The 27,999-nt window shown below is 37.3% G+C and overlaps 1 protein-coding gene across 2 annotated transcripts; it reads right to left on the minus strand.

Annotated features, from left to right (window-relative positions):
• Positions 1-541: 541 nt before the first annotated feature.
• Positions 542-27,923, minus strand: LOC129266763 (transcription elongation factor B polypeptide 3-like). 2 transcript variants are annotated; one of them, XM_064102145.1, is made up of 12 exons: positions 27,594-27,923; positions 21,795-21,851; positions 20,842-20,937; positions 18,480-20,045; positions 16,536-16,632; positions 12,010-12,099; positions 10,889-10,942; positions 9,071-9,165; positions 7,799-7,900; positions 7,233-7,314; positions 5,931-6,281; positions 542-4,585 (listed from the first exon to the last, which is right to left on the minus strand). In XM_064102145.1, the coding sequence occupies exons 1-12, from the start codon at positions 27,675-27,677 to the stop codon at positions 4,524-4,526; spliced, it is 2,736 nt and encodes a 911-aa protein (XP_063958215.1). In that variant the 5' UTR covers positions 27,678-27,923; the 3' UTR covers positions 542-4,523. The 2 variants fall into 2 exon arrangements, with proteins under 2 accessions (XP_063958215.1, XP_063958220.1); XM_064102150.1 differs by having other exon boundaries at positions 1,025-4,585; positions 18,510-20,045; positions 27,594-27,873.
• Positions 27,924-27,999: the final 76 nt, after the last annotated feature.

Below are 27,999 nucleotides of genomic sequence, written 5' to 3' on the forward strand. Positions count from 1 at the left end.
AAATAATATCCGTCATAATGATAATCTGATCAGGTGATTGGTCTAACCCTGTCATGTGACCAAAGAAAGTTACAACCAATGGCTCACTATACAGGCAACTCTGCCAAAACCGAACTTCGATGAGCCGAATAATCAACAAAGTTGAAGCAATTTTTTAGTTTCATAAAGGACTTACAACTGTTGCATCTTTGCCATTATGGCAACTACCATGGTAACAGGGCTCAGCAGCCAATCAATATCAAGGCTACCATGGTAGTTGCTATAATGGCAAAGTTACAACAGTTGCAACTCTTTATGAAACGGGCCCCAGATTATTCAAAACATGTGTTACGTGTATATACCTCTTCTGAGTCAAATTTCTACTAAGTCAGACAGGTTGCTGTGGACCTAAAAGATTCGACTCAGGCAGAGTTACCTGTATTTCACTTTTTTGAAGTAATAAATAATGACTTTTGGGCACAATATTTTCTGGGCTTCATTTAAACATAACACAGACACAGGCAACAAGTGAAACCTTGCAGCTCAGATATTTTTTTTAGAGTCAAATCAATGTAAACCTTTGCATTTAAATGATAATTTCAACCACTAACCTTCAAATTCATATTCAAACGCAAATGTAAGTACATTACTTCAGCACGTTTACACCTGATTATTACCCTTACTATTACTTAATACGAACAACTTGAATAAATAGAGAAATATTTTGCTGTCGCATTGTTTCTTCTGATACTTAATGATACAATGATAAAGGCTTTTCTAGAATTTCACACATTTTCTCATTTACATGAATTTTAATACATATATAAACCATTAAGATGAAGAAAAAAAAGAGGAAAATATAATAAACATTTTCTGAATGCACATCCCCATTTTCATGAATCAAATTTCTTATGATGCATTTCAGCTTTTCAAGCACATTTTAAATACATTTGATGCGGGTAAAGTAAATATTACTTTTTATCACGATAATAATATTGACATATTTTTTCAAATTCCAACAAAATGAAAACAGCACATGAAAAAGAAACTATATGTCCACTATGCTGATATTCGAATGCAAACAAAAACACGAGGAAAGAAAAGGATAACTCAAGCATTGTGAGGACAGAAAATTGAAGTTAAAACACAGTACACTTTAGATCTCTGTGAAGATGGAAAAGAAAAGCTACAAATATTTGAACAAACAAGCAAGGCAAGCATTTTTTTTAAGCGCGTACAAAATATTATAATTTACAGCAATGATATTGAGTCACACCAAGTAATGTTGCGTGTAATATTAAAATTGTAAAATGCTTGAATATTCCACAACTTAATCATTATTTAGATATTCTGTTTCATCAATATTCTTTTGGGGGTGCAGTATTCATTCATCTGTACCTCATCTCAGGTGCCCATATTAACATAAAACTTAGCAATCATCATAGAATATTTCTTTACGATTGACTGCATCAACTACAATATATAATTAACCAAGCGTACAAGTAATTGCTAACTTTTGTATTACGGGACCCTGATCGCATTTCATAAACCAAATCGTTAGAAAACACACTGAACTTCATTTGAAGAACAAAAGAAACCAATTTGGGAAGACATTTCTTTCATAGGCACTCTAAAATAACACTTCATCATTTTGAATTTTAAGAAATCCTAGACATCGTAATCCAATCAATATAGTGTCTGCACTACTCTGAATTCATCTTATCATATTAATTGGTTATTTACTACTTAGCAGCTAAACATATAATGGAGAAATTTTTTTCAAGTCCATAAAAAATTTTAAGGCTAAAAATGAAGATCGAGTAAACTCTTAAGATCATGATATTCATCTCATTATCAATGTCATAATAAAAATTGTTGCTCACTACCGGCACTTATATTGATCATTTAGCTGTCATACATATCATGCAGACATTTTTATACATTCAGTCCATCAAAATGAAAGGTTTGAGATTTTTAAAAAATTATAGTAAGTACAAGAAGTCCTGGAGGGTGTTTCATAAAGCTGTTTGTAAAGATACGAACGACTTCACGCACGACTGGAATATGTTCTTAGGTCATAACTCAATTATATAGGGATATCACGTAGCACAAGAAAGGATCACCAGTCATGCGTAAAGTCATTCGTATCTTACGAACAGCTTTATGCAACACCTGCCAGATCAATGATGTAAGATAGGAGCACATCACTCTCCCTTAAAAAAAAAAAATGAGGATAAATTGAACGTAAACTAATCTGGCAATAAACAACACTTTTTGCTGTAAATTCAGAATATCAATTTCTTCACAGATATTTACAGTGATATGTTTTTCATGTGTCCCATGGTAATTGTGTCATCCTATGCCAGCCCACACATGTAACAATTACATTTTTGAGCAAACCAAGCAATCACAGTGAGTGATGATATTGAGAGAGAGACTTCAAAATCATGTTTGATTGCAACCACACCATCTTAGATACAGAGCCCTTTGACATAAAGCTTTGTGATTGACGTTGGAGCCGATTCTTACGATTGATCATACACAATAACCAATGCAATCAATCGTAGAAATCTGCCCCACGATCAATCGCTAACCTTTTGTGCTAAAGGGCCCTTATCCATAAAGTTCTGATGTAGTTTACTAACACTAATATCTGTGAAACAATAGAATCGATACTAAGACCCGAGTATGATGAAAATCACCAACACAGATCAGCATGTGTGGGCGCGTGTATTTTAACTACTTGAGAAAAGATCTGTCTACCATGCTTATTTTGAAAATTTCTCAGCAATTATTCTTTCTCCTGGAACACTTGGCAAATACTATTTCATTAATTCATTCATACAAACACTTGGTTAGTCATTTACTAGGATTATATTCTAATCAATTCCATGATTGCTGTTACAACTAGAATTTGCATGTAAGTTTCAGCATCACTACATCCCACAACACCCTTTCAGGGTATATTCTTTTAAAATATCAAATTCATAATTTCTTGGAATTTACAAGGCATGTCCTTAATTCTACAAATTATAAAATTAATAATTGTGGAGTTGTAAAAACATATTATCATTATATTCCAGTTCTCTGATATTAACATTTTTAAATAAACTAAAATGAAAATCGTAAGATGTGCACTGCAAAATAGCTTGAACTTGACATTTCAGACTTTTCTGCAACAAATAATCAAAAGAATCCTCTTTCATATCAATGTAATCTATGAGAAAGCAACACAGTATGTAAATTCCATTGGAACAAGAGGGTATATTTTAAAGCATTCCTAAGGCATTTACACAACAAATTTTGATAGTAAGTACTGTATGAACACATACACCTTGATATTTGCACTTAGTATTGTACCAATACTAGATAAACATCTCCATATATACATTTTTTTTTATATCACTCTTCATAGATATATACAAAAAATATATACTATTCAACAGTCATACATTGTCGGCTTGCTCATGACAGAAATTTGGATTGTTACAATCTGGGATAAGAATTGATAAAAAAAGTCTGAAAATCACCAAGAATGAGCCGGCTTTCCTACGGTGTGTTATCCTCACATTTTACGATTTATATATGATGTGATAAATGATATGTATGATAAATAAATTTGATAAAATTAAATTGAATTTAATTGAGCCATTCTGTGCACAAAACATGCTTTCTATAGCTGAAAATGAAGTCTAAATTATTCAGACTTAAGTCTGAAAATTGGCACCTTGGTATAATCGCAAACCTAGATTCTGAAAACAATTGTTTGTTCTTACTTTCATATACCTGTCTTTCTCTATGTATTATTGTACAGTATGTCTTTCAAAGGTAACTGGGCATTGTGGCATTCCCTGCAATCAAGTTACACATGGAATTTACAAGTTAACGCAGCGGTTTGAGCCCCGGTCACATATTTTTGGATGGCGACGTTAAATGTCGGTCAAAGAGGTGAACAATCATATTTGATTGATACACATCTGTAAAAAATATAAATCACACACAGTGGTAGAAAAGAAAAGATAGCAGCTCTGCAATTCATATTCCAGACATAAGAGATAAAGCATGATAGGTAGTGTTATAAGTTTGTATGGAATATGCCAAAAAGGTAATTGTCTTGCTCTGAATGTTTCATGACCACAATAAGAGAATTTACAAAGACAAGATTAATGTTTATGCTACTTGATATGAAGAAAGTTTCACCCCCCCCCAAAAAAAAAAAAAATTTAATCGGAGGAATAAAGCAATATGAGATTTTATGACTCATGTATAATAAACAATAATCTTTCTTTCATTATCTAGCTTGCATTATAAAGAAATAAAAACGTAAAATGTTGCCAATTTTTAACACTGTTCAAAATCAAATACCACCCAAGGATATTTGCATGAAGCTTAACCTCAAACATACATGTCTGCCCTGGGAACAACAGGTTTTGGCTAACAGCAAATGAAACTTGTTTCAAGGAATATTTCCTATATGGCTTTCTGTGTAATGCTGGTATAAAGGCAAGATGATATCAGTGAATAAAGAGGATATATGGTGGGCTTCATCTCCGGAACATCTTCTTCATCCTGAGAGCTTTCTGCATCATAGGCGCCTTGGGCTTGGCTGTACAAGTAAAGGAAAGAACAAAAACAACATCAGACTACTCGTACTCTAAGATCAAGCACAAAGCGGTTGTTTGCTATTCCTCCCATAGTTACCAAAATATATGGCGAGCGCTCATTTGCACATGCCTCTTCCGTCTTATAGAATGCACTTCCTAATTATATGAGAAATATACATGATTTAGATAAGTTTAAGACTTCCCTAAAAAAGTATCTGTTTAACTTGTAATGAATTCAGTGCCCAACACTCTTTACTTACTTTCGAATTTCTTTCCTTAATTTAATCGAAGTGCATAGGGACATGCCTGGCTATGTGTTATGCGCTATAAAAGAACTGAATATTACTATTATTATAAACAAATATATATATATACAGTGTGTCCCCCCAAAAAGGAAACCTGTCTTTTGAGCTAGATATCGTAAATCTAACATTTATAATAAGACTGAAATCTCCTCTATGATTTGAAATCAAACACTTAGTGAATTAGTCAAACATTGTGAAGTAAAAAGGTTTAATACTAAGGCATGTAAGAAACGATTTTTAGAATTTAAGAATAAATTTATTTTCCGCATAATGTTTGTATGTATATAATGGTATCATGCTATCATTATCTGTATACTGTCTTTTAACTTGAAATGTAATATGTTGGACAATTATTGTATTTGTAAGCATGCTAAAATTTCAGCCTTTTGGCTGCCATGTATGCAATTGAACTTGTCAAATAAATACCATTATTGAAAAAAGCAGAAAAGCACATGTGAATCTACACCCACTCTCGTTTCGAGATTTATAGTGAAAGAAACTTAACAAAGAAAACAAAAGTATGCTGGTGAGTCATCCCATTCTTACACAACGTCACATCTTTAACAAATCTCCACTCATTTTTCTGAACAACTTGGTTTTGACATTGAATTTTCCAACTCTTCTAGATCATCCATGAGAAGGAAACAAAGAATCTAATGATTATGTAAATAAACCGTAAATTGTTTTGCTATGTTGAAAAATATAACTGGGAATCTAGTTTTTATTTTTGTCGGACATACTGTATACACAGTATCCAGCAAAATTGACTACACGCCATACAAAAGTATCAATCTACCTCTTCAGATTGTAGCAACCATCACAGAAAACGCAGAATAGACTTTGTGTAACATATGAAGAAAAAAGAGACGAAAAGAACTGCACACTTCTTCCTCCATTCCTCACTCTATACCGACCAAAACCTCAAAGAATGAACAAACAACCGTAAACATAGCAATTAACCCCCCCCCCATGAAGTATTTCTGTGCTGAAATGTGGGAATATTGCCAACAAATCGTTTTCCTGTGAAGATGACATGCCTTACCTCTCCCTCTGTTGCTGGTGCTACCATTGCAACCACTCAAGCTGATGCTTTCATAAGATGGGTTCTCTCGGGCACCTCTGCTACCACCACCACCATCACCACTACTACCACCACCACCACCCCCTCCGGAGTGACTCCGCCCAGGCGAATGATCCCCGCTCTTGATGGTGCTGGTACTGCTGCTCCTGATGGGGCCCTGGTCTCCGGCATGCTTGGAAGGAACGTAGGGCTTGTGAGGGTTGCTTGGGGGGTTGGAGGTGATGCGACCGGTCCCGTGGCGGGCCTGCTGGCGCTTGATGTTCCGCGGGGGCTTGGCTGGACCGTTCACAAAAGCCATCTTGGTTAAACGTTCTGCATCGACAGAAGGGAACACACTCATGATATAGGAAAGCAATTACATACACTCATACACAAACAAGAATGAACAACTGATTTTAGACAGTGAACAAATATTCACGGCCGCCAAGGTGGTTAGAACTATGGTTCCTGATGTGACCCCGGAATGCAACTGTTGCATTCATGTCACTGAGGGGACCATAGTTTCACCAAACCTCCGATCGAAGGCTATATATATTTGATTTATATATGTCATCGGTATCAAATACAACAGATAGGAAATAGGATTTCATGAATCCCAGTCTTTGTGTGAGAACTTTTTAATAAAATTAAATGAAGGTGAATGGTCACTGCCTCTACAAGCATTGTTATCAAATACAAACTCCAAGTCCATGCATTTGATTTCAGCCCCGCCCATCAAGCCGTAGATATTTTCTGTACGATTTACGGCTTGAGGTACTATTACTGGCTTGTGATGTCATATTTCGGGATTCATGGTATGTTTGCCCAAATTCGTGACATTCGTTGGAACTATTTTTGGTCACATGACAGGGTCTGGACCAATCACCTGTTCAGATTATTATTATGACTGATATAATAATGCTTTATCGCTGGAAATACACTTTCTATGATTCCAATAAAATGTAGATGTGATGCGGCTTGGTAGGTTGATCCCAAGCATCCAGCATCAGATCCTACAAAGCATTTCATGGGCCCAATTGTCAGGGGACAATAGTGACTCTATTGTATGCACGTGCATGGTCCCATACATTACTTTGTCATAGTTGATGCTGGATACCTCATTGCTATGAAGGAAGAGGGCTGAGAATGAAATCCCATAGCATTACTTGTACCTTTTTATTTCAACTTGCTTATGAAGTCATGTGTAATTAAGAGCACATTGAAATTCTCAGTTCATTTTGATGGATTTATGGTATGGGCTAATGGGCATGATGAGTTATTTACCTTGATCTTTGCTCTTAGCCATAGATGCACTGATGTTAGCAGTAAGACTCTTTAGCTTCTCTTCTCTTTCATCCATTCTCCTCTGTACAAACAAACGAACAAACAACATTAGTTGGGGCACCAGTGATAAGGGCCATCACAGTCATTATTGATAACCAAGGAGGGTTTCACCAAGATGTAAGTGTGACTTAGAGTCGCACTTATATAATTTCAGTTGCGTGCCGTATGTAACGCATCACCGCATTGGACAGTTCATGCGCACAGGACACCCACTACTGCCTACCCATCAAACAGATTAAAACGTGTGCATGTTGGAATTTTAAGCATGACTCTGAGTTTTAAATCATACTTCAGTCTTTGTGAAACCTCCTGTTGGGACCCAGTACACCGATTAAAAGAATAGAATACAAATCTAATATGATTTCCATCCAATAAATTTCACTAGTCATATAAAAACTTTCCCGTTCCAGATTAGGGCTAGATATATCATTACTTACAGGCGACTGTAAACTTGCAGTCTAGTTAAGAATCCAACCATACTCAACCATATGATGATATCATCTTACCAAGTAGAGCTCCCTCCAGGTTTCCATTTCCAGAGGCTTGTATTTCCTGAAGTCTTTCTCTGCATGTGATTTCCAAAGATCATCGGTATCTTCTATCAGATACTACAGTTGTGAATTGCGACAAATACATGACACAAAAAAATTATTTATTTTACATGCTTCACATTATCTCCCCCTGACCTTGACATGTGTGATGTGAATTGTATTTTCTCATGACATATGTAGTGCTCAGAAGGAGGCAAGATGCAATTTGAAAGATAATGAGGAAAAGCTAAAATTTGTGTACAAAACAAAATGGAGAGTTGTCCACAAAATCAGCCATTTTGAAGCGCGTTTGCCAATGTCAACAATAAATAAAAATCTAATATCAATATTGATTAACGAGATACCTTCTGCATTAATTCATTGCAGGTTAGTTCCAATCCTGTTACCGTATGGACTCCAAATTTATGTAAGCTTGCTTGGTGCAACTACCTACAGATGGATTTTTCAGATGACATAACAGCACAATTTACGTACCATACATATTTTCCAATGACAAATGAAACATACATTGTGTCAATAAGAAATAGCGAGTGGGTGACATCGTCGGTACCTCATTGGCATACTAACCAGGAAGTGCACAAAACTGCTTTGTAAAGCTGTTTTTTTTTTGTTTAAAGTATCATAAACTTCTTATTTTACATCCAATTTTGATGATATTTTCAGCATTAAGCTTGTTTGATTATTCTCTTTTGATTCAGATAAACTTTGTCCCCTGCTTTAGCATGTCTGATTTAGCGTAGCGCTCAAGTATTCAAGGCATTCCATCCTCTCGGGTATCCACTAACTACACTTGGCGGAGAGTGGCAAATGTAGGTAGACGCCTTGCCAAAGGACGCGAGTGCTGTGGTGGGATTTGAATCCCAGGCCTTGTGGTTCAAAGTCTGGAGACTTACCACTGAGCCACAAGACCTTTACAACAATAATAATAAATAATAATAATAGGCATTTATATAGCGCCATCTATCTAGAAATATTCTATTCCGAGGCGCGTTGTTATTATTATTATTACCCTGGCTTTAGCTCGAGCTGCCTTTCAGCGCCCATGCATTCAAGGAATTAATCCTGCCGGGTACCAATTCACCTCACCTGGGTTGAGTGCAGTGGATAAATTTCTTGCTGAAGAAAATTACGCCATGGCTGGGATTCGAACCCACAACCCTCTTTTTCAAAGTCAGAAGACTTATCCACTGGGCCACAACAATAAATATTGATTGAAAAGCTACTCACTTGATTATAGTCCTCTAACTGGAGAAGCTGCTGGGGAGTACACTTTTCTAGAACAGGTTTGATGATGAAGTACGGCACACCAATCACATACAGAGCTAGAACACAAGGAAACAATAATAAGTAGACATTTAAGGGGTACTCCAGGGGCCCATCTTACAAAGACTTGCGATTGATCCAATCAATCGCAACTATGGATGGCCAGCAACGTCAACATCTATTATGCATAATTGTTCAAAACATTTTCCAGCTATGATGTATATTCATGCATTCATTGTTTTCTTGAAAATTCCCTTTCGCTTCTCTTTGTTCACCAAGGACATTGTGTAAATTTCCTGTAGTAAAAAATTATGACACTGATGGATTTCCATAGGGTTACCATTGATTGGATCAATTGTAACTCTTTGTAAGACGGGGCCCATGCTGAAAATGAGATCATCGGAATGAAAATAGTAAAAACCAATGGACATGATGCTGAATATTTCATCAAAAATCTCCTAAGAAACAAGGCAGAAGCCAGATTTTGTCTCACCCATCCATGACTATAAAACATGTAGGTTTCTCCAAGAACATCTCAATCCAAGTTTGATTTCACAAAACATAAACAAACAAAAAAATATACCAAAAAGAAACAAAAACAAAACAAAACTACAAAAGGACAACAGTTGGAGCCCTGCCCCCCCCCCATATTTTTGCCCCAATGGGCAATTTTAATTACAGCAAAAGATAACTTGCACATTTACAAAAGTCAAATAATTACATGAATTATACAAAGAAAAGCTTCAACATACTCCATTTCACAATAATTTTTTTCTCTTCCCATCCAAATCATAAATGTAACATTTATCTAAATAATATGTTTTAATTGACTTTTGTATCTTTTCAAAAATCAGGCATAGTCTTGTTCAGCATCGAAAAAAATAATTGTTGTTTTACTAATTAATCATTCGATTCAAAACATTATTTCGCTTTTCTTTGTATCCATACAATACTTTCTGTGGAGTAGACTTAATAGTTAACAGAGGAGATGATATCCACGACTCTACTTTACTCCAAATATATCTACTGAAATTACAGAAGTAAAAAAAGTGTTCAATTGTTTCCTTTACAGTATTACAAAATGTACAGCACTTTGTATCGATGATCTTCAGTTTAAATAGAATACATATCATTTAAAAACACAATTCTGTTGAAAACTTTGTATTGGAAAATTTTTAGCCTGATCTGAATCTGAAAATCATCCTATTAAAATCAGGTATTATAGTGTGAACAGTTTTAGTCTTACCTTCACCTCAAACATTAAATGTGTTGAAAATTTCAGGACACAATCTTTGTATAGCTCTTAATATCTGATTTTTAACCCTAAAAAGTAAGTGCTAAAAGGTCTGCTTTAATAGGAGGGTGCGAGATGACTTAATTCAAATTCAAATGGCTGGAAACCAAATCAATAAGCACTACACTTACTGACCATTTATACCGGAGCTTAAAACAGGCTTTAAAATGTCATAATAACTTCCGTATTTCACATCGAATGTTGATGACTTTTTTTTTAACTTAATATTCTTCTTTAATTTATCTCTTTTTCTTCAAATCACATTACTATTTGGGTGGACTTAGAGATTTATTAGCAAATGCTGCTTATAATGACTATAATTTTTTGTAAAATATGCCAATAAATATGAAGGCATCTGGAAAGTATGTACTATTCAAATAGATACAGTATTTCATGAGGACTTTTAAATAACTGCTGAAAAGAGCTAAATGTAAATGTCACATAATATAATTATCAGAACTATAATGAATATCTTGGTGTATACTCACAGTCAATATTATCCATCAGAATTCTCATGCACGCATCAAAGAGAGTAGGGACACCTGTGAAAAAAAGAGAGAGATGGATACATTGTATTTTAAGTTTTCTTGGTAACAAATTAATCCTTTCATCTGTTATTTGATAGTCAAAAGTTAATTACACTTAGGGTTAGCAATTGCTTTAGACCCCCTACTTCCCCCCAGGTCGGAAGTACTGGAAAAACTTATAAATGCTTGCAAGTACTGAAGATGTACAGGGAGCAGACCTGCCAACCTTCTACAAAAAAAAAGTATTCTTACAAGGAAAAAAAAAGTATTTTTGACAAAAAAGAGTATTTCTAAAAATTTGTCTCAACGTAACAATCACCAGCCTGTTGTAGTGAGATCGGTGAAAAAACATGTGAAATTACTCTACTAGAAAATTTGATAATTCCCCATTTTAAACATATGCGTATAGGCGAGAATTTACTTGTTCTTTTCATGCAACAAGTTACTGGCCAGAATATGATTTTTACTGGTCTGGGACTAACGGACCGGCGCTAGTGTCACGCGCTGTGTATAATACATACTCCATGATCAGAATTTTTGAAAGAGTAACAAATCATAAAAAAAAGTATTCATAGCAAAAAATAAAAAACAAATACTTTAAAAAGGGAACGGTTGGCATGTCTGCTGTAGGCCCCCTACTTCCCGCCCAGATCGGAAGTACTGGAAAAAAAAGTAAATGCTTGCAAGTACTGAAGATGTACAGGAAGGTACAGGGGAATGATAGAATATGCTCGAGAAACACCTGGACAAAACCTGCAACATTCCAGAAGGATATTTTGTAGAATTTCCCTGCATTTCTAACCATATCCAACTTTTCTTTCAAAATTAACGAGGCAATATTTACCACCAGTATTTCCACTCCAGTCAACCCTGATAATATCATTGCTGTTCTTTGGTCGGGAAAAAACAAATAGAGCAAAACACAGTTTTAAGTAATATATAATATCATGTACATGTACAGTTCCTGGATAAGAATATCTTTAAGGTAAAAGAGTTTGGCTTTGTCAGTCTCATTTTACCTCAGCTGGTGACGAAGTTACAGTTACTTTGATCTTTTGCTTTTTCATATTCTTTCTACTCACTTGATACTGTTTGTCTTGCTCGTCCCGAATAGAGTTTGGTCCTTTGGTGCTTTGACCCAATGTAAGATCCTTCCTCACCCACACCTCCAACTGTACATGAAAATCAAAATCAAACTATTGAACATGAAGTTACAGCAAACAATGGTTTCATGAAGTAGAATTTCTTAAATGAATTACGTACCTAAGAATAAAAGAAATCTGTCATTGTTGAAACATTTGATTTTGATTTGATTTGATTTATTTATTTACCAACAATATTCACATGTTTACAGGTTATGAAACAAATTGCATAACAGTTACACATGTATAAAAATACGATGGTAAATGGGACCTGAAAATAGCACAAGTGCTAATCGAGCCTGACTTCACAAATATTACGAAATGCACATAAAAGGAAAAACAAAAATTTATATTGCAATATATTCCTTGTAAAGGGTAATCATCAATATTTGTTTTAAAGTATCTTAATTGTATTAATTATCTACTGTAGACTTACATGTTACTGACATGTTACATGTTACTCACAGCTACTCACTCTCGACTCTCTTTCATTACTTCAATTCTAATCATTTTTATCATTATTATCTAAATTTTTATAACAAATATAAGAAAATTAACCAAAGCCTTCAAAATAAATTCCATCATGATATCTACAATAATATGTCCATAATACACTACTCAAAAAAAGTTAAGGACCACTTTTTAAAACGTACATAAAGATTTTATACAAGGTGTTTTATTTCTGGAAATACCTCAGTACAACTGTCCTAAATGTCCTTAAACATGCTGTAATCAATTTCACGCATGGGTGGTTTCAGTTGTTGCACAATGTCTCTCGCATCACTGCACATCCTGAAAAGTGGGCCCCGAGGGGTATCAGCTACCGACATGAAGTGGTAAAAACGAATGTCTGAGTGTCTTTCAGGCAGTTCAGTAACGAGTGTGACCACCTCCTGCAGCAATAACGGCTTCACAGCGCTGTCTCATGGAGCTGATGAGGCGATTGATGTCTCTGACGTCCAGTGCATCCCATGCAGCCTCCAGAGCCACACCCAGCTGCTGCAGTCCAAGTGGATGGGCTTCGAGCTGCTCGAGACTCCTCCCCATCATGTCCCAGACGTGCTCTATCGGGTTTAAGTCCGGGGACCTCGCTGGCCACTCCATACGCTCAATCCCCTGGCCCTCAAGGAACTCGGTCACCACCCTAGCTCGGTGGGCACGGGCATTGTCATCCATGAAAATGATGTTTTGTCCCACATTTTCTGCAAATGGCACCACTATAGGTTCAAGGACCTCATCCCTGTACCTCACTCCTGTCATTGCTCCCCCTGGGACCACGTAGAGACGAGTACGGTTGGCGTAGGTGATGCCTCCCCACACCATGACGCTGCCTCCCCCATAACGGTCATGTTCTGCAATACAGGGGTCTGCAAATCTCTCTCCTGGTCGCCTCCAGACTCTCGAACGTCCATCATTGTGGTCAAGGGAAAATCTGCTCTCATCTGTGAACAGAACTCTACGCCATTGCTGTCTGGTCCATCTGACATGCTCCCGGGCCCAGTTGAGACGAATTCTTCTGTGAGCAGGGGTGAGTGGGACACACTGAGCTGGCCGTCTGGCATGCATATTGGCTCTGTGAAGTCGGTTACGGATTGTTTGAGTGGAAACAATCACTCCAGTTGCTGCAGCGAAGTCATTGTTGAGGCGGCGTGCACTGTGAAAGCGGTTGCGGAGGCTGAGATTCGTCAAGTAGCGATCATCTCTAGGGGTTGTCGAAACTGGTCGGCCACTGCGGGGTCTCTCGGAGTATAGCCCTGTCTCTCGGTGTCTTTGATTTGCTCTGCTAATGACACTGTGTGACACGCCCATCATTCTGGCTACTCTTCGCTGACTGAGGCCAGCTTCCAGCATCCCTAGGGCTCTGGCTACATCTGTTTCACTTAGGTGGTGTCTTGGCATTGCTGTTGTAGGCAAGTTGTTGATTGTACAGACTAAAGACGGAAAATGCTTTGGAAGACACTTGTCTTATGGCCCACTGCAATGATGCCAGAGACATCATGAAAGAACTGCATGTGTGAAATTGATGTCATTGTGTTTGATGGCATTCTGGACAGCTGTATCTTGGCATTGCTATTGTCAGCAAGTTGTTGATTGTAGAGACTAAAGACAGAAAATGCTTTGGAAGCCACTTTTGTACGGGCACATTGCAATGATGCAAGAGACATGAAAGAACTGCATGTGTGAAATTGATTTCATTGTGTTTGATGGCATCCTGGACAGCTGTATCTTGGCATTGCTGTTGTCAGCAATTTGTTGATTGTAGAGACTAAAGACAGAAAATGCATTTGAATCCACATTTGTACCACTTCACAATGGGCCCACTTTTCAGGATATGCAATAATGCGAGAGACATCATGCAACAACTGAAACCACCCATGTGTGAAATTGTTACAGGGTGTTTGAGGAGATTCAAGACAGCCATATTCGGGTATTTCTAGAAATACAACACCCGGTTTGAAAATTGTATACACACATTAAAAAGTGGTCCTTAACTTTTTTTGAGTAGTGTATTTATAAATACCATAGGTAAATAAAAAAACAATAGGTCATTAAAAGACATTTGAACAGCATACAAGAATAGCTTTAATGAAAGCTTGAAATCTCATGTCTACTATGACAAAATATACAAGACAAAATGAATAACAAAAGGTTCAGTTATTATCTCTTCTCTTTGAAGGACAAGTCCACCCCAACAAAACGTTGATTTGAATGAAAAGAGAAAAATCCAACAAGCATAATAGGCCTACTGAAAATTTCATCAAAATTAGATGTAAAATAAAAAAGTCATGACATTTTAAAGTTTTGCTTAGTATTACAAAACAGTTATATATGCACATCCTGGTCGGTATGCAAATGAGGAGACTGATGACATCACCCACTCACTATTTCTTTTGTATTATATGAAATATTCTTATTTTCTCCTCATTGTCAAGTGAAACAACGATTAATGGTTCAGTCAAGTTTGTTCTTATTGTCAAATCTGTAAAAAAAATGAAATATTGTATAATTGAAACAATAAAAAACAAAAGAAATAGCAAGTGATGGACATCATCGATTAACTCATTTGCATGTCACCGAGTTGTGCATATCACTTTGTGAAAAATAAGCGAAAATTTACAAACCATAACTTTTATATTTTACATCAAATTTTGATGAAATTTTCAGTGTTATGCTAGTTTGATTTTTCTCTATTTATTCAAATCAACATTTGTCTGGGGTGGACTTGACCTTTAATACGGTTTCAAAAAATTTCAGGACAATTTTTGCTGAAGATATAAAATGCAAAGGTGTTTTCATTTTGGGGTTCTTCAAAAGCCTTTGACCTGAGACATGTATAAGCCAAAACCGTAAGGCCGGTCTCCTGATTGAGCAACGAGATGGTATTTGAGGAACGATATTCATAGACCCCATTCTTATTTACTTCCTTAAACTAGTTTAGTGGAAACCAGTTAAGCATGTAATAAGGATGCTTGAAGCGGACTTGGAAGTGATCTTAAGTGGTCTTCCAAACCAGCATGTAAGGTGTGCTACTCAGCGCACACTGTGTAGAATGTCTATGCTGCGGTATCAACTTTTGCGCGAAACATGCAACTCCACTGAAAGCATTCCCATAGCAACAAGACCACCTTACATGAGGCGAGGTGGTTCTGGAAGCCAGTTCAGGAGATGGTGATGAGAACGCTGGCAACCAAACTTCTAAAAGTGGTTTCTTTAACTGGTTTAAAGGGGAATCCAACCCAAATAAAAACTTGTTTGTAGGGGAAACAGGAAAATCAGACAAGTTTATACAGTAGGTAGAAGTTTGAACAATATAGGACAAACAATAAGAAAATTATGAATTTTTAAAAGTTGTACATATTGGTAATCACTATACCCATGGAGAATTCAAACTGGCCGTATATAGTCATAGTGATGTAAGGCAAGGACTACAGTTCCATGTACTCCAATACATAAAATGGCTAAAATGTAATTTTTTCCAAAAATATTATTTCAGATTATATTTTTCTTTCATGAGGACATAAAACAATATACTACCTGGGTTATATTAATAGATTACTGCCCCAGGGAAATGGGTACTTAGACGAAAACCACAAATCCCTGATAATTACATAAGTACATGGCCTATGGGAAAGTTGTCTTTGCCCCTTGCCATAAATATAATTTACTTACCCAGTTGCCAATTTGAAATCTACATAGTCCTAGTGATCTCAATTTTAAAGAAGCTATAAATTTCTTATTGCTTGTCCGATTTCAGTCAAACTTTCACCATTTTGTTTTATTTATTTTTCTCCTTTCCAACACAACATTTTATGACAAAGACTGGAATCCCTTTTAAGGAAAACCAGTTCAAGAAAGATAAGAACAGGGTCAAATTGATAGTGGGTATAACAGGCCTGGGCATAGAAATGTGTTTCTAACTGGGAATGGTAGCTAAACTGTAATCAAAGTGAAATATGAATATCTACCTTTCTTCTTGGGTGACACCTCTGGTAACCTGAGAGGCTTGTAATCAGCAGAGATCTCTGGTAAGTTGAAAGTGATTTCCTGATGTATATCCTCAAGCTAATAGTGCATTCGAGAGACAAAACAAAAACATGACAATCATTTTATATATATAGAATGTATATTCATCAGCTGGGTTAAACTGTAGAGATATACCTATATGGAGGAAGTACATATTCTACTGCCAACTGTAAATTAAAGAAATATGGAACCATATTCACATTCTTCCCTATCGTGAAAAAACATAGCGACATTAATTCATGTATGCTTATGTTTGAATATCAGTGAAGAATTTCCGTGTATCTTAATGTCAAACACGTTTTGAATTTATTTTGTTTAAAAAAAAATAAATGTACTTTCCAATTGTGTAGAAGTGGGAGTCAGAAAAAAAAAATTACACCTCATAAATCCCCAATGCTAAGAAGAATTATTATGTCATGAACCAAGTACTGTATGTTATCCCAAATAATTTGACAACATATTTTAGGGACAGTGATTTTCCGCGATCGCGGAAAACGGACGGAATTCACGGAAAGGGCCTTTTGAAACGGAAAGTGGCATTTCAAACGGAAAATCACGGAAAACGTATTTTCCCTCAAAATACACAGAATAGCAACAGAAATTACTCCAAAATCACAACAAAATGAGAATATTAAATGGCCACAAAACCCCATAAAACACGATCTCACTTCGCTACTATCATGACAATTCACACATCGTGACTGCACTCGACATCAGCACACTCGATTGTACCCCGCACCCGTCCCGTACCCGGCGCGGCGCGGCCGGCCAGGTTGGGCTTCACATGCACACATATCGTTCAACTACACGGTCGTGTGTTGCTGCCCTCTACGTTTGAACATGTAACAGCACGATATCGTGGTCTTAAAATCCAAGATGGCGGATTGGCAAAAGCCGTTGACTGATGATAACGATGTCCAAAAAACCCCAAAATTATCGATGAAATATCATTTCACCGTGAAATAATGCTAATAATGTGAAAGGTGAGGATGTATGCATGCTAAATGGGTTTGTAAAAATATTTTATGCACCCGCATAGATCCGATTAGAACGGATTCTATTGTGTTGTTGGTACAGTAGCAGATACAAATTTTGATCAGTGCGATTCAATGTGATTTTGCTATTCAATGTGTAAACGGAATTGTCACTTTTCCGTGTGTACAAAGTCTATGGGGAAACGGAATTTCCGTTTTCTGACATGCTGAAACGGAATTTGAGATTTTCTGAAACGGAAAAGGCAATTTTTTTAAACGGAAAATCACTGTCCCTAATATTTATATAGTATATGTTTATGCTTGAATCATCAGTAGGTGTTTTTTTGCTGTGATGAATATTTTTATTTGCATCAAAGTAAGGCATCACTGCAATTAATGAATCCAGATGTCAATGAAGTCTTAATCCTACAAGAGTCGTGCAGCAAAATACATTGCAAAATATGTTTTCATTAAATGATATCAAAATTGTTTAATACCGGTAAACACTTTTCAGTATCAACTATCATGATAATTTTATAGAAAAGGAGAATGCAATGATATTCACTGCATCTCATGTAGGATAATGACATCATTGGCATCTGCGTTTTATTTATTGCAGCCATGCCTTTCTTTGGTGCAAAACATAATTCACATCACAGTAAAGAATACCTCCTGATTATATTTCAGCATAAACATATACCACATAAATATGGTATCAAATTGTTTTGAAGAAGATTTGTTTGTGCCATTCGTTCATGCCATACACAATAAATAAGTGTTCATGGCATATCTTTTTCTTTAAATTGGTGATTTGTGAGGGGTAAAATTTTTCTGACTACCACTGTACAGTGTGTAATGTGGAAACGTAAGTGAAATGAAGCAAATGGAATAAGGATAGAACACCTTTGGTACCTTTTGCATTGATGACATTGGATCGCTCACCTGCGTCCATCTCTTACTTCTTTCATCATTGGAGGATACTTTCTTGCTTCCGCTTCCAGAAGTGCTTGCTGATTTACCCTCCTTCTGAGTCTTCTGAGAGACATGCTTTGATGATGCAGAATCCCTAGCATGTGATGACGAGGATTGTTTGGATGATGGTTTCTTTGATGAGGAAGACATTGACGATTTCTTACTGGAATCTGTTGCACCAGTGTTCAACGGCTTTCCAGGTTTCTTTACTTTGTTTGAGGTAGGCACTGGACACATAAGGATGTCTCCAAATGACAAGCCAGTGTTGACGAAGGTTTTATCGCCTTCGCTAATCCTACGCTCTCCAGAGGAAAGCTTCCTCTTTACTTTCGGAGCAGGGTTTTTCTTGGAAATCGACTTTGATTCAGAGTCGTCATTTGATTTTATACTTGTTTTACTGGACTCTGACTTACTCGACACTTTGTTAGAAGATGGCAAAGTCTTGGTATTTTTGGGTGATTTAGAGGCTATTCTACCGTGCTCATTTTGAGCAGATTTTTCAGCAGTTCTTGATGATTCAGAAAACCCTGTTGGGGTTTTAAGAGAGGCACTTCCTGGTTTCTTCTGAGAAGATGTTTTGGTCGATGGAGAAGCTGACATTGATGGCTTAGACACGGATGTGGTCTTTGCTTGTGATGAGACTTTGTTTGTTCTGCTACTAGTACTCTTGTGGTTCATAAAAGAATCATCTACATCATCCACCATGTCTAGAAAACTTGATTCTGACTCTTTCACAGAAGTGCTTATAACCCTTAAATCTGATGCTTTAGCTTTTGTTTTCCCTTGATCGCTATTTGGATTACTCTTCTTTTGAGTGTTTACTTTCAAATTCTTCTCACTGATATTTGTATTTCCTGATGATGATGATGGTGTAATGGTCTTCCCAAGTTTGGTTAGCTTAGAAGGGGAGCCAGTTTGATCTCCTTCCCGGTGTTTCTGTTTTTGGACCGGACTCTTGGTCAGAGAACTCGCAGATGAACTTCCAACCCTGCTAGGGCTTGGAAACAACGCTTGAGAGAAACTATCGTCCTCCGGTGGTTTCTTTTTCACGACCTTAGAAGTGTCTCTAGTATCCGACGGATGCCTCTCCTCTGTCCTCCTTTTCTTGATATGAGATGACGGAGTTGTACTTGAGGATGTCTTTGGCAAGTCTTGGCATCGACTTGGAGAGGGTTCACGAGACCTTTTTGATGGTACCTGTTCTTTCCCAGTTCTAGAATCTCTGTCCTTCAAAAGATATTGATTTGAAGAGGGCTTCGATTTGGAGTCCCTGATAGGTTGAGGAGATGTAGGCGAGGAAGGGAAGCTGTCACAGGGTGAGCTTGGTTCAGGACTATAATCATTTCTCTCTATCTCATCCTCTGATTCACTGGAACTACTACTATCATCCGATTCCTCGCTTTCATCCCCCGATTCCTCATCTGATGTCCCAGACTGTGGAGAGGGCGACGGGTCACGTTCCGGAGAAGCTTGGGTTTTCTCTTCTGCTTCCATCGCTACTCTCACCTGGACAGAAAATAAATATAATAATGAAAAACAATCATCTCAATGATATTAGAACAAGGTGTCTTGTAACTTTTCCTATCATACAGAGCCATGTACATGACTTTAAAATATCTGGGGGTTTCACACAGAGTATTTGACTCTGAAAGACATGGCTAGGTGCCGAAGCATACACGATATATCTAAAATATAATCTCATTGATATAGGACTGCAAACATTTGAAAATGAAAATAAGAGGAGTCCTAATCAGGTAAAAGCTGCATGCAAGCCTCAATATAAATGACAAGAGTCATATACCAGATAAACATTGCCTTTTTCCTTATCCTGCATTGCCACCCCCCCCCTACACTACCAGTCACAATTCTTTGACTACATGTTATACCTGTTTCACCAGAGAATAGATTCGCTCCAATGAATCTATTGTTCTCTTGTGAAACAGGTAAACAGGTAAACAGGTAGTCATTGTAAAATATCAACAGCAACTGAACACACTTTGGCCCAAAAAAAAAGAGAGAGAGAGATATTCTTTCATCAAAATAATAAAGAGAGAGCATAGTCCAGCATGTACATTATCCCTCTGACATTGTGAATACCAATGTAAATACCGATGCACTGGTACACCTCTATCAAAGTAGACAGACATCCTGTTTTACATGTACATACTTCATTTATTATAGACAAAGCACTAAAAAGGAAATAAAGGATGTATCTGTCAGAATTCTAAATTTCTCTGTGAGTTCCATAGATGATTCTGATATCATCCATTGATTATAAAACAGATATTCAGAATGAACTCACCAATTCCTTCCAACTTTGCACTAATTGTTTCACAGCTTCGGTAATCTCTCCTCCTCGTTTCCGCAACTTGTTCACAGCTTTGCCAACTCCCGTTTCCTAGAAAATACACGACAGTTAGCTAGCAAAACTATATGCTGCATAATGTTTAATATTAGAAATATGATTCTATATGTGAAAAAGATTGAAACTAGTGAAATTGTAATTTTACCTAACTTCACCTGAATCTCAAGTTACTGTGAATGAATACCATTTAAATGAATTACATTCAAGACTTTTTTCTAAATTAAACAGAACAATTTTCTGAGTCTTACTAATGATTGTTAGACTGTGAAACCGATTCACAATGAAAGTACTCCAGTCTATAATGTCAGCCACTACGACTGCTTAACATAGACGTACAATGTTTCATAGGTAATTGCTTATATGCCAGCTTGGCGTTTACCATCAAAACACTGTCTTGCCGAGTTCCTACGGGAGTTACCATATCAGAAACAGAAGATTAATATATTGTTGTTTTCTTGTCGGGCCATCTAAAGCTTCGGCAAGAGCATGAATGAGATATGATGCTTACATGTGCAAAATTGAAATTATATATATATGCAAGTACCAAAATGTTATGAATGGAAACTTTTTCTCACAACTGGATAAAGGAGGCTGTTTACTTTTAACTAAAAGCAAACTTATATGAAGTTTGAAGAGCAAACTGTTGGCTTAAAGAAAATTACATGTTTTAAAATGATATTTACGACTGTCAAAATCCAACTATGCAGTTCTTTTTCTTATCTTGTAATGTTTTGTATCATAATTGCAATTTTATATTTCACATCATTAATTGCTAAATTTTTACCCTTGGAAGTTCTGACAAAATGGGGTGATATTTGTATGTTTTCTTGGAATTGAATATTCTATCCCAAATATGGGGTAATACACGAGGAAAAAAAATGCAGTCTCACCTGTAAAACTCTTACTGTAATTGGTAGACTATCCAGCCTTTTAAGAATCCGCAAGATCTGTTAACAAATAGAAATCATAAGTGAAAAAGTTGGTTTCACTTGATATATATTCAGATGCTGCCAGGTTTTTTGTATCTTTCAAGACTGGGGGGGGGGGGGCTTTCTGAATTATTTACATCAAATAAATTTGATGTTTACTGGTATTACAAATCAGTCTTTAAAGTGAAAGAATCAAAACTGGTACAGGTTGAAAAAAATTTAGACTAATTTTACGTAGCTTTTCAGATCATTCATTTATGATGAAAATAGTGACAAACATAATAAGTTGATTGTGTTTATCATTAGAATAATTTACATTAAAAAAAATCAGAATACAGAAACATAGCCTTCACTAATTTTCATTTTGATACAGAAAAGACTGATATGAAACCTAGGTATTGAAAAGGCCTACAGCACTAATATTCTGGATTATAGTCGACCTGTACCTTAAATTTTGACTTTTTAAAAAACTGATCTCTAGGTTTTAATAGTAATATTGTCTGCTGTTACTTTCAAGTTTAATGAATACTGATTGCAAAGTAATTACCATCTTGTCCGCACAAACAACCCTTTCGGATATAGTCTGAAACAATACCAGTTTACGTTGAATAACGCACACTTTGAACAAAAAGCCTATCCGACACTCGTCTCAAAAGGGTGCATTAATGCAGACCTGCCAACCTCTGGGAATGAAAAACTGTATTTTGTGATTAAAAAAAATGTATTTTTCCCAAAAAAAGTGTATTTCATAATAAAATGCTTGGCGCACTCGCTCATCGCGGCGCTCAAGCGGCATGCAAGCTAAAATGCGCACTGCTCTTGCAGATGAAAAAAACAACATTAAAACATGTGTATATCTTCACCCTGGTTTGAACAAAATGATTGAAAAAAAAAACAAGTTACCTGAAATTACATTGATCTAATATCCATATTTGTGCACGTTTTATGAAATAGAGACATATAGAGATTATTTTTCTCAATAAATCACGATTTATTATTTTTTTTTTTTACAAAAAACATATTTTTCAAAGAAAAAACGTACTGCCGTATTTTGGTTGCAAAAGCGTACTAAATATGGCTAAAACGTACTGGTTGGCAGGTCTGTTAATGTGCTATTCTGTTCTCAATGGGTGATTTCTTTAAGCAAGGTGTTGTGACAACACCAACGCCAGCCACAACACCGTACTTGAAATGATGCTGGTGTGGAGATTGACCTCGGAAAATATGGCGTACTTCCGGCAGTTTGTGTTGAGTGCTGGTGTTGAATGTCATCTGCTGAACTGAGCATCACAGCCGGTGTTGACGATATAAGTGCAATTTCCCCATTCACCAACACCAACCCTGAGGGATTGGGGAAATCATGTTTTCAAGTTCGGTGTTGGTGATTGGAAGCCCGGGAACAGGTGGCAAACAGGATGAAACATCCCCGAGGAGGGGGAGGGGGCACTTTATTAGCATAAATTTATGATACATATGAACTGTGGTTGAGACTAGGCCCGTTTCGGGTACACGTGTACACGCACGGTCAAGTCAGTACACGTGTACTGAATTCCATGACCATGTACACGGTAGCATCTGCATAAGACTTGCGTGGGAGTTGTAAACAAGTGAACAAGCTCACAGCCTCACATTAATTCTAAGTTTTCATACGCTACACAAGTTTCAATCACTAAAATTCCACTTTCATACCCACCCTTGAAGTTTTTATTTGTGCAAGAAGCCACAGCGCTCACTCAAAAGTAACCATATAATTCCCTGGTGAAACAGTAAAAAAGATCAGCTTGAATTTCCCTGACACAAGTTTAGCCACACACTCACTCGCATTCATGTTACAGCTCACATCAACATGTTCGTCGAAGGTTCAAAGTTTGTTGACCTCAAGACATCTCGTAACTTTTCTGACGTCATTGTTTTGACCTTTCTCCCCCCTCTCTCTTATCTTAATTACGTCTCTCACCTAACCATTTAAACCCTCCTCCCCTTGAATTATTTTTCTCTGCCGTCTCTTATTCTTTCTTTCTTGTCTCCACAGTCCCGTAATTCCCCATCTCTCCCTTCCCTTCTCCTCCACGCCGATCAGGTTGTTTTTCTCTCCCCCTCCCTTTCTCAGTCTTTTTCCCTTGTCTCTGACTGTTAGTCTGTCTGTACCCCATCTCTCTCCCCATGTCTCTTTCACTCTCTCCCCTCCTGATGAACTCTCTACTATTACGCAAAGGGCCCATTGATAGAAAGCATGGTCTGTAGACCCGCCCTTTGTTCAGAGCGGGTTCAGTAAGGGGTCAACTCCAGTTGTGGATTGCGCAATAAATTCATGTTACAATCAAATTGCGCTTCTGTGTGTGACTGTGTGTGCAGGGATAGGAGTGTACACTGTTTGCAGTAACCATGCCTCGATAGCGATCGAGTGGCAGTTATGTCAGTGTCATCTCTCCGATCTCCCGCACAAACTTTCAAGTGATCGAGATTGGCGTTTATAATATCAAAGCAATCTACAGTCATTTTTTAACACTTTATATTTGTGTATAAGAAAGAAAAATCAAGTGAAAAAAATGTATTGTAACCATCAGTTCATGAATTAATGGTGGAAATTCAGACAACACAAGTTATCATACACTGTATTTAACATAGCTGGCTGTTTGTGTTTAGAACGTGTACACGACCAAAAGCTCCCCACACCCACAGGTAGCTAGCCCTTAACTGTTCTTCGCAAACATTACAGATGCATATCGAGGATATCGCGTCTGTAACGTTGGCGAAGAACAATAAGAAACAACATGGCGGCATGAACATCGAGCAAGATTCCCCCGTCTTTTCATATTTTTCTCTTTTTAATGAATTCTTGTTTAAAAATGAAATCAATATCGTAGAAATGTCGGAAATGAAATTGTATCCCATTTACATGATTTAGGGCTAGGTACGGTAATACTTAAGGAAAGTAGAAATCTCGGGGGCGAAAGTTCCTGTTTTTTTTGCAGTACACGCACATGAATGGGACGCAATCCCTGGCTCCATGGAGAGTAAGCCTACATTAGTAGAATGATTTTTACTCTCCAGGAGCCTCCTAGCTAGGCAGGGCCAGGGGACTGCGTAGACTTAACTTACACTGACATGATTGACTAGGCAGCTAACCCACCCATGGGTTCATTTCATCTCGCGTGCGAAGGAATATCAAATGCACGCGACACATGCAAATCTTTCATGGGCTTTTGCCCAAATGAAAGATTATTATATTAAAGTTAGAATTTCACATTGCGCTATGACACTTGCCGAACCATATGGATCCTTTGGTGACTTCTCTTTGCTGTTTTTTTAAATAAAAAGAGGACTTTTTCTTGATCTTCACGTAGATGCCTTTTGATCAGCGACGAAATAAATTTTGGCCTAAAGAGGGCGCGCGATATTATTTATAAACCGGTTTGTTTATGGTTCTGAAGCTTGTACTGCTAGCTGCATTCTAGGCGCTCAGCATTATTTTCTTGCTCGTTCTGTCCACTTTCATCATCATCTTGTCAAAAGATGGCGTACTGCACCTATAAGTATATACACGAGATGCAACCTGTTGATTTTTTGGTACAATTTCCTATTATGCGCCGACGACTTGAATCGAGACTGTTCGATAGGAAAAATTTGCATTTCGATTGTTGTTTGCGTAATTCCCATCGCAGTATTATGGATCTTCGGACGGATCGGACGGAGTATCTTGGCCGAGATTTGGAGGTAAGCATTAAAAAAAAAATTTATAAATAATTTCGACTATATTTTTTAAATTTTTGGCGTGTTTTATTCGCTCACATTCGTGTGATGAATGAAAACGTCAAAATCCATAATCAAATAATATGCGTTGTGCGAGGTTAGTATAGCTATAACCTCGCATGCATGTGTGAGTGTAGACCAAAAGCTCTGTTATGTTGCTGTTCCGCTGAACTCCGCTGGCTCCACACACCAAATACAGAGACCGAAGTTGTAGCTCGATCTGTACAAGGATTGGCCATAAGTTTATGTATTAAGTTCGGATAAATAAGTCACTGTTTTTTCCCCTCTCAAGTTTATTTTTCCCCGTTTTGGTGCATTTCAGGCCAAAATGGAATGTTAATCTTTATTTTGGTACAGTTCTTTTTATATAGACTATGAAAATAAAGACAAAAATCGATGAGCCCCATCGGCGTCGGGGGGATTTTGCATTGTTAACCCCCTAATGGTGGCTGCTCGATAGCTAGACCAAAAGCTTCGGTCTCTGTTATGTTGGTTGTTCCGCTGAACTCCATTGGCTCCACTCACCAAATACAGAGACCGAAGTTGTAGCTCGATCTGTACAGGGAAATCAATGGCCATATGTTTATGTCTTTAAGTTTGGATAAAACTGGGAAGTGAAGTTGCACGACAGCCGAAGTAAGTCACTGTTTTTTCCCCTTTTAAGTAAATTTTTCCCCGTTTTGGTGCATTTCAGGCCAAAACGGAATAATAATCTTTATTTTGGTTCAGTTCTTTTTATATATTTTTATGAAATAAAAGACAAAAATCGATGAGTCCCGTCGGGGGGATTTTGAATTAACCCCCTCATGGTGGCTGCACGATAGCGAGCCGTCTGTGTACGAGAAATTAAAAAATTAAAAATATTAAAAAACTCCTCGAAACAAATGGCTGCCAGCTGTCTAGTGTGAATGCAGCTAACCTAAAGTTTAAACTTTATGATGGTGGGCCCCAAGTCTGCGCACCTAACAATTTGAGTTAAGATTTAACATGAACTTCTTTTTATTTCACAAAATCTTTCAGTTAATAAAGTTCCTTATATTATTATGAGTAAGTGTACCAAATTTCTCATTAAAAAATGAAGGAAAATATAGGATTTTCTTGAAAAATCCTCAGGCAGACACGGTACCCCATGTCTGCGCACTAGTTCACTTTGCACACGGTTCGGGGATTTTGATGTATTTTGAGGCCGTCACATGAAATGCCCTAAAATGCTAAATTCATTATTTTTCCACCATTTTGAGTCGGATATTTTCATGAATACCTGTCTATGTATTGCATGTGTAAAGTTCGTGCTCGTTGCGTATCTTCTTTTACTAGAGTCGCGCAGACCCCGGGGGGCCAGTCAAATATATTGCTGTACACACGCGTGACCAAAAAAACACGTTTAAAGGGGTGTTTTTTCAGTTTTGGACGCGGTCCGCACGTTGACTTGTTAAGGGTATCAAAAACACTGATTTTCAAGAAAAAGGGTGGTTTTAAAAGACTGGTCAATGGTCAATCGCGGGGTCAAACGTATTTAGGGTATGTTTTTTCCCCCGAGGTCATATTTTGGCGACAACTTGTTTAGGGGCCAAAATGTGTAAAGCCAGCAAAAAACTTGTTTAGGGGGTTATTTTGCACACAGGGAAAAACTCGTTTAGGGGGTGTTTGGAAATTACACGGTCACGCGTGTGTACAGCAATATATTTGACTGGCCCCCCGGGGCGAAGACATGGGGGACTGCGCAGACTTGGGGGAACTTGCCATAATTAATAAGTAAAAAAAAAAAAAAAGACTTAACGTCAAACGACTCAAGACTTGACGCCGAAAACTGTTAATGAATAATGTTGTTATTGTTCATGTTGTTACGGTACTTTAATACTAATAGTGCTATATGCATGATATGACATGTCATGATGATTCATTGAATGATTATAATTAGTAGACCCTATCTAATTAACGTTAGACTTAATCTAAGTTAGACTAGAGCCGAGGCTCTATTGACTATTTAGTATTGTTAATACAAACCCTATTGGACTCCAGCGCTGGATCGGCGTCGAGTTTGTTGAGGTTATGGTGAACAGCTGCCACAATTTCGTCGTGATCTGCCATCTTTATTGTTCGCCAAAAATAGGAATTCGAGCTTCCAAATGAAACTTCAAGATCAAAAGACCCGGAATAGCTGTTTATCTACTGGTTTATAATGCTGGAATTAGGTATTAAGATACGTTACATCCTTCCTTTCCTGGGCAAATTCCCCCAATCTGGTTATCCTAAATGTTTACCTTTGACCCGGACAATCCGATCCGATACGTTACACCGGTACTACCGTACCGTAGGCGCGTACCGGATAGTCTGGCGGCTAGTGCGCAGGGGGAGGGGAAAGGGGATAGGGGCGTAGGGGAGGGGTAGGTGAGGGGGGGGAGGAAGAGGG

Source organism: Lytechinus pictus, chromosome 1 (assembly GCF_037042905.1).
Source record: "Lytechinus pictus isolate F3 Inbred chromosome 1, Lp3.0, whole genome shotgun sequence".
NCBI lineage: Eukaryota > Metazoa > Echinodermata > Echinoidea > Temnopleuroida > Toxopneustidae > Lytechinus > Lytechinus pictus.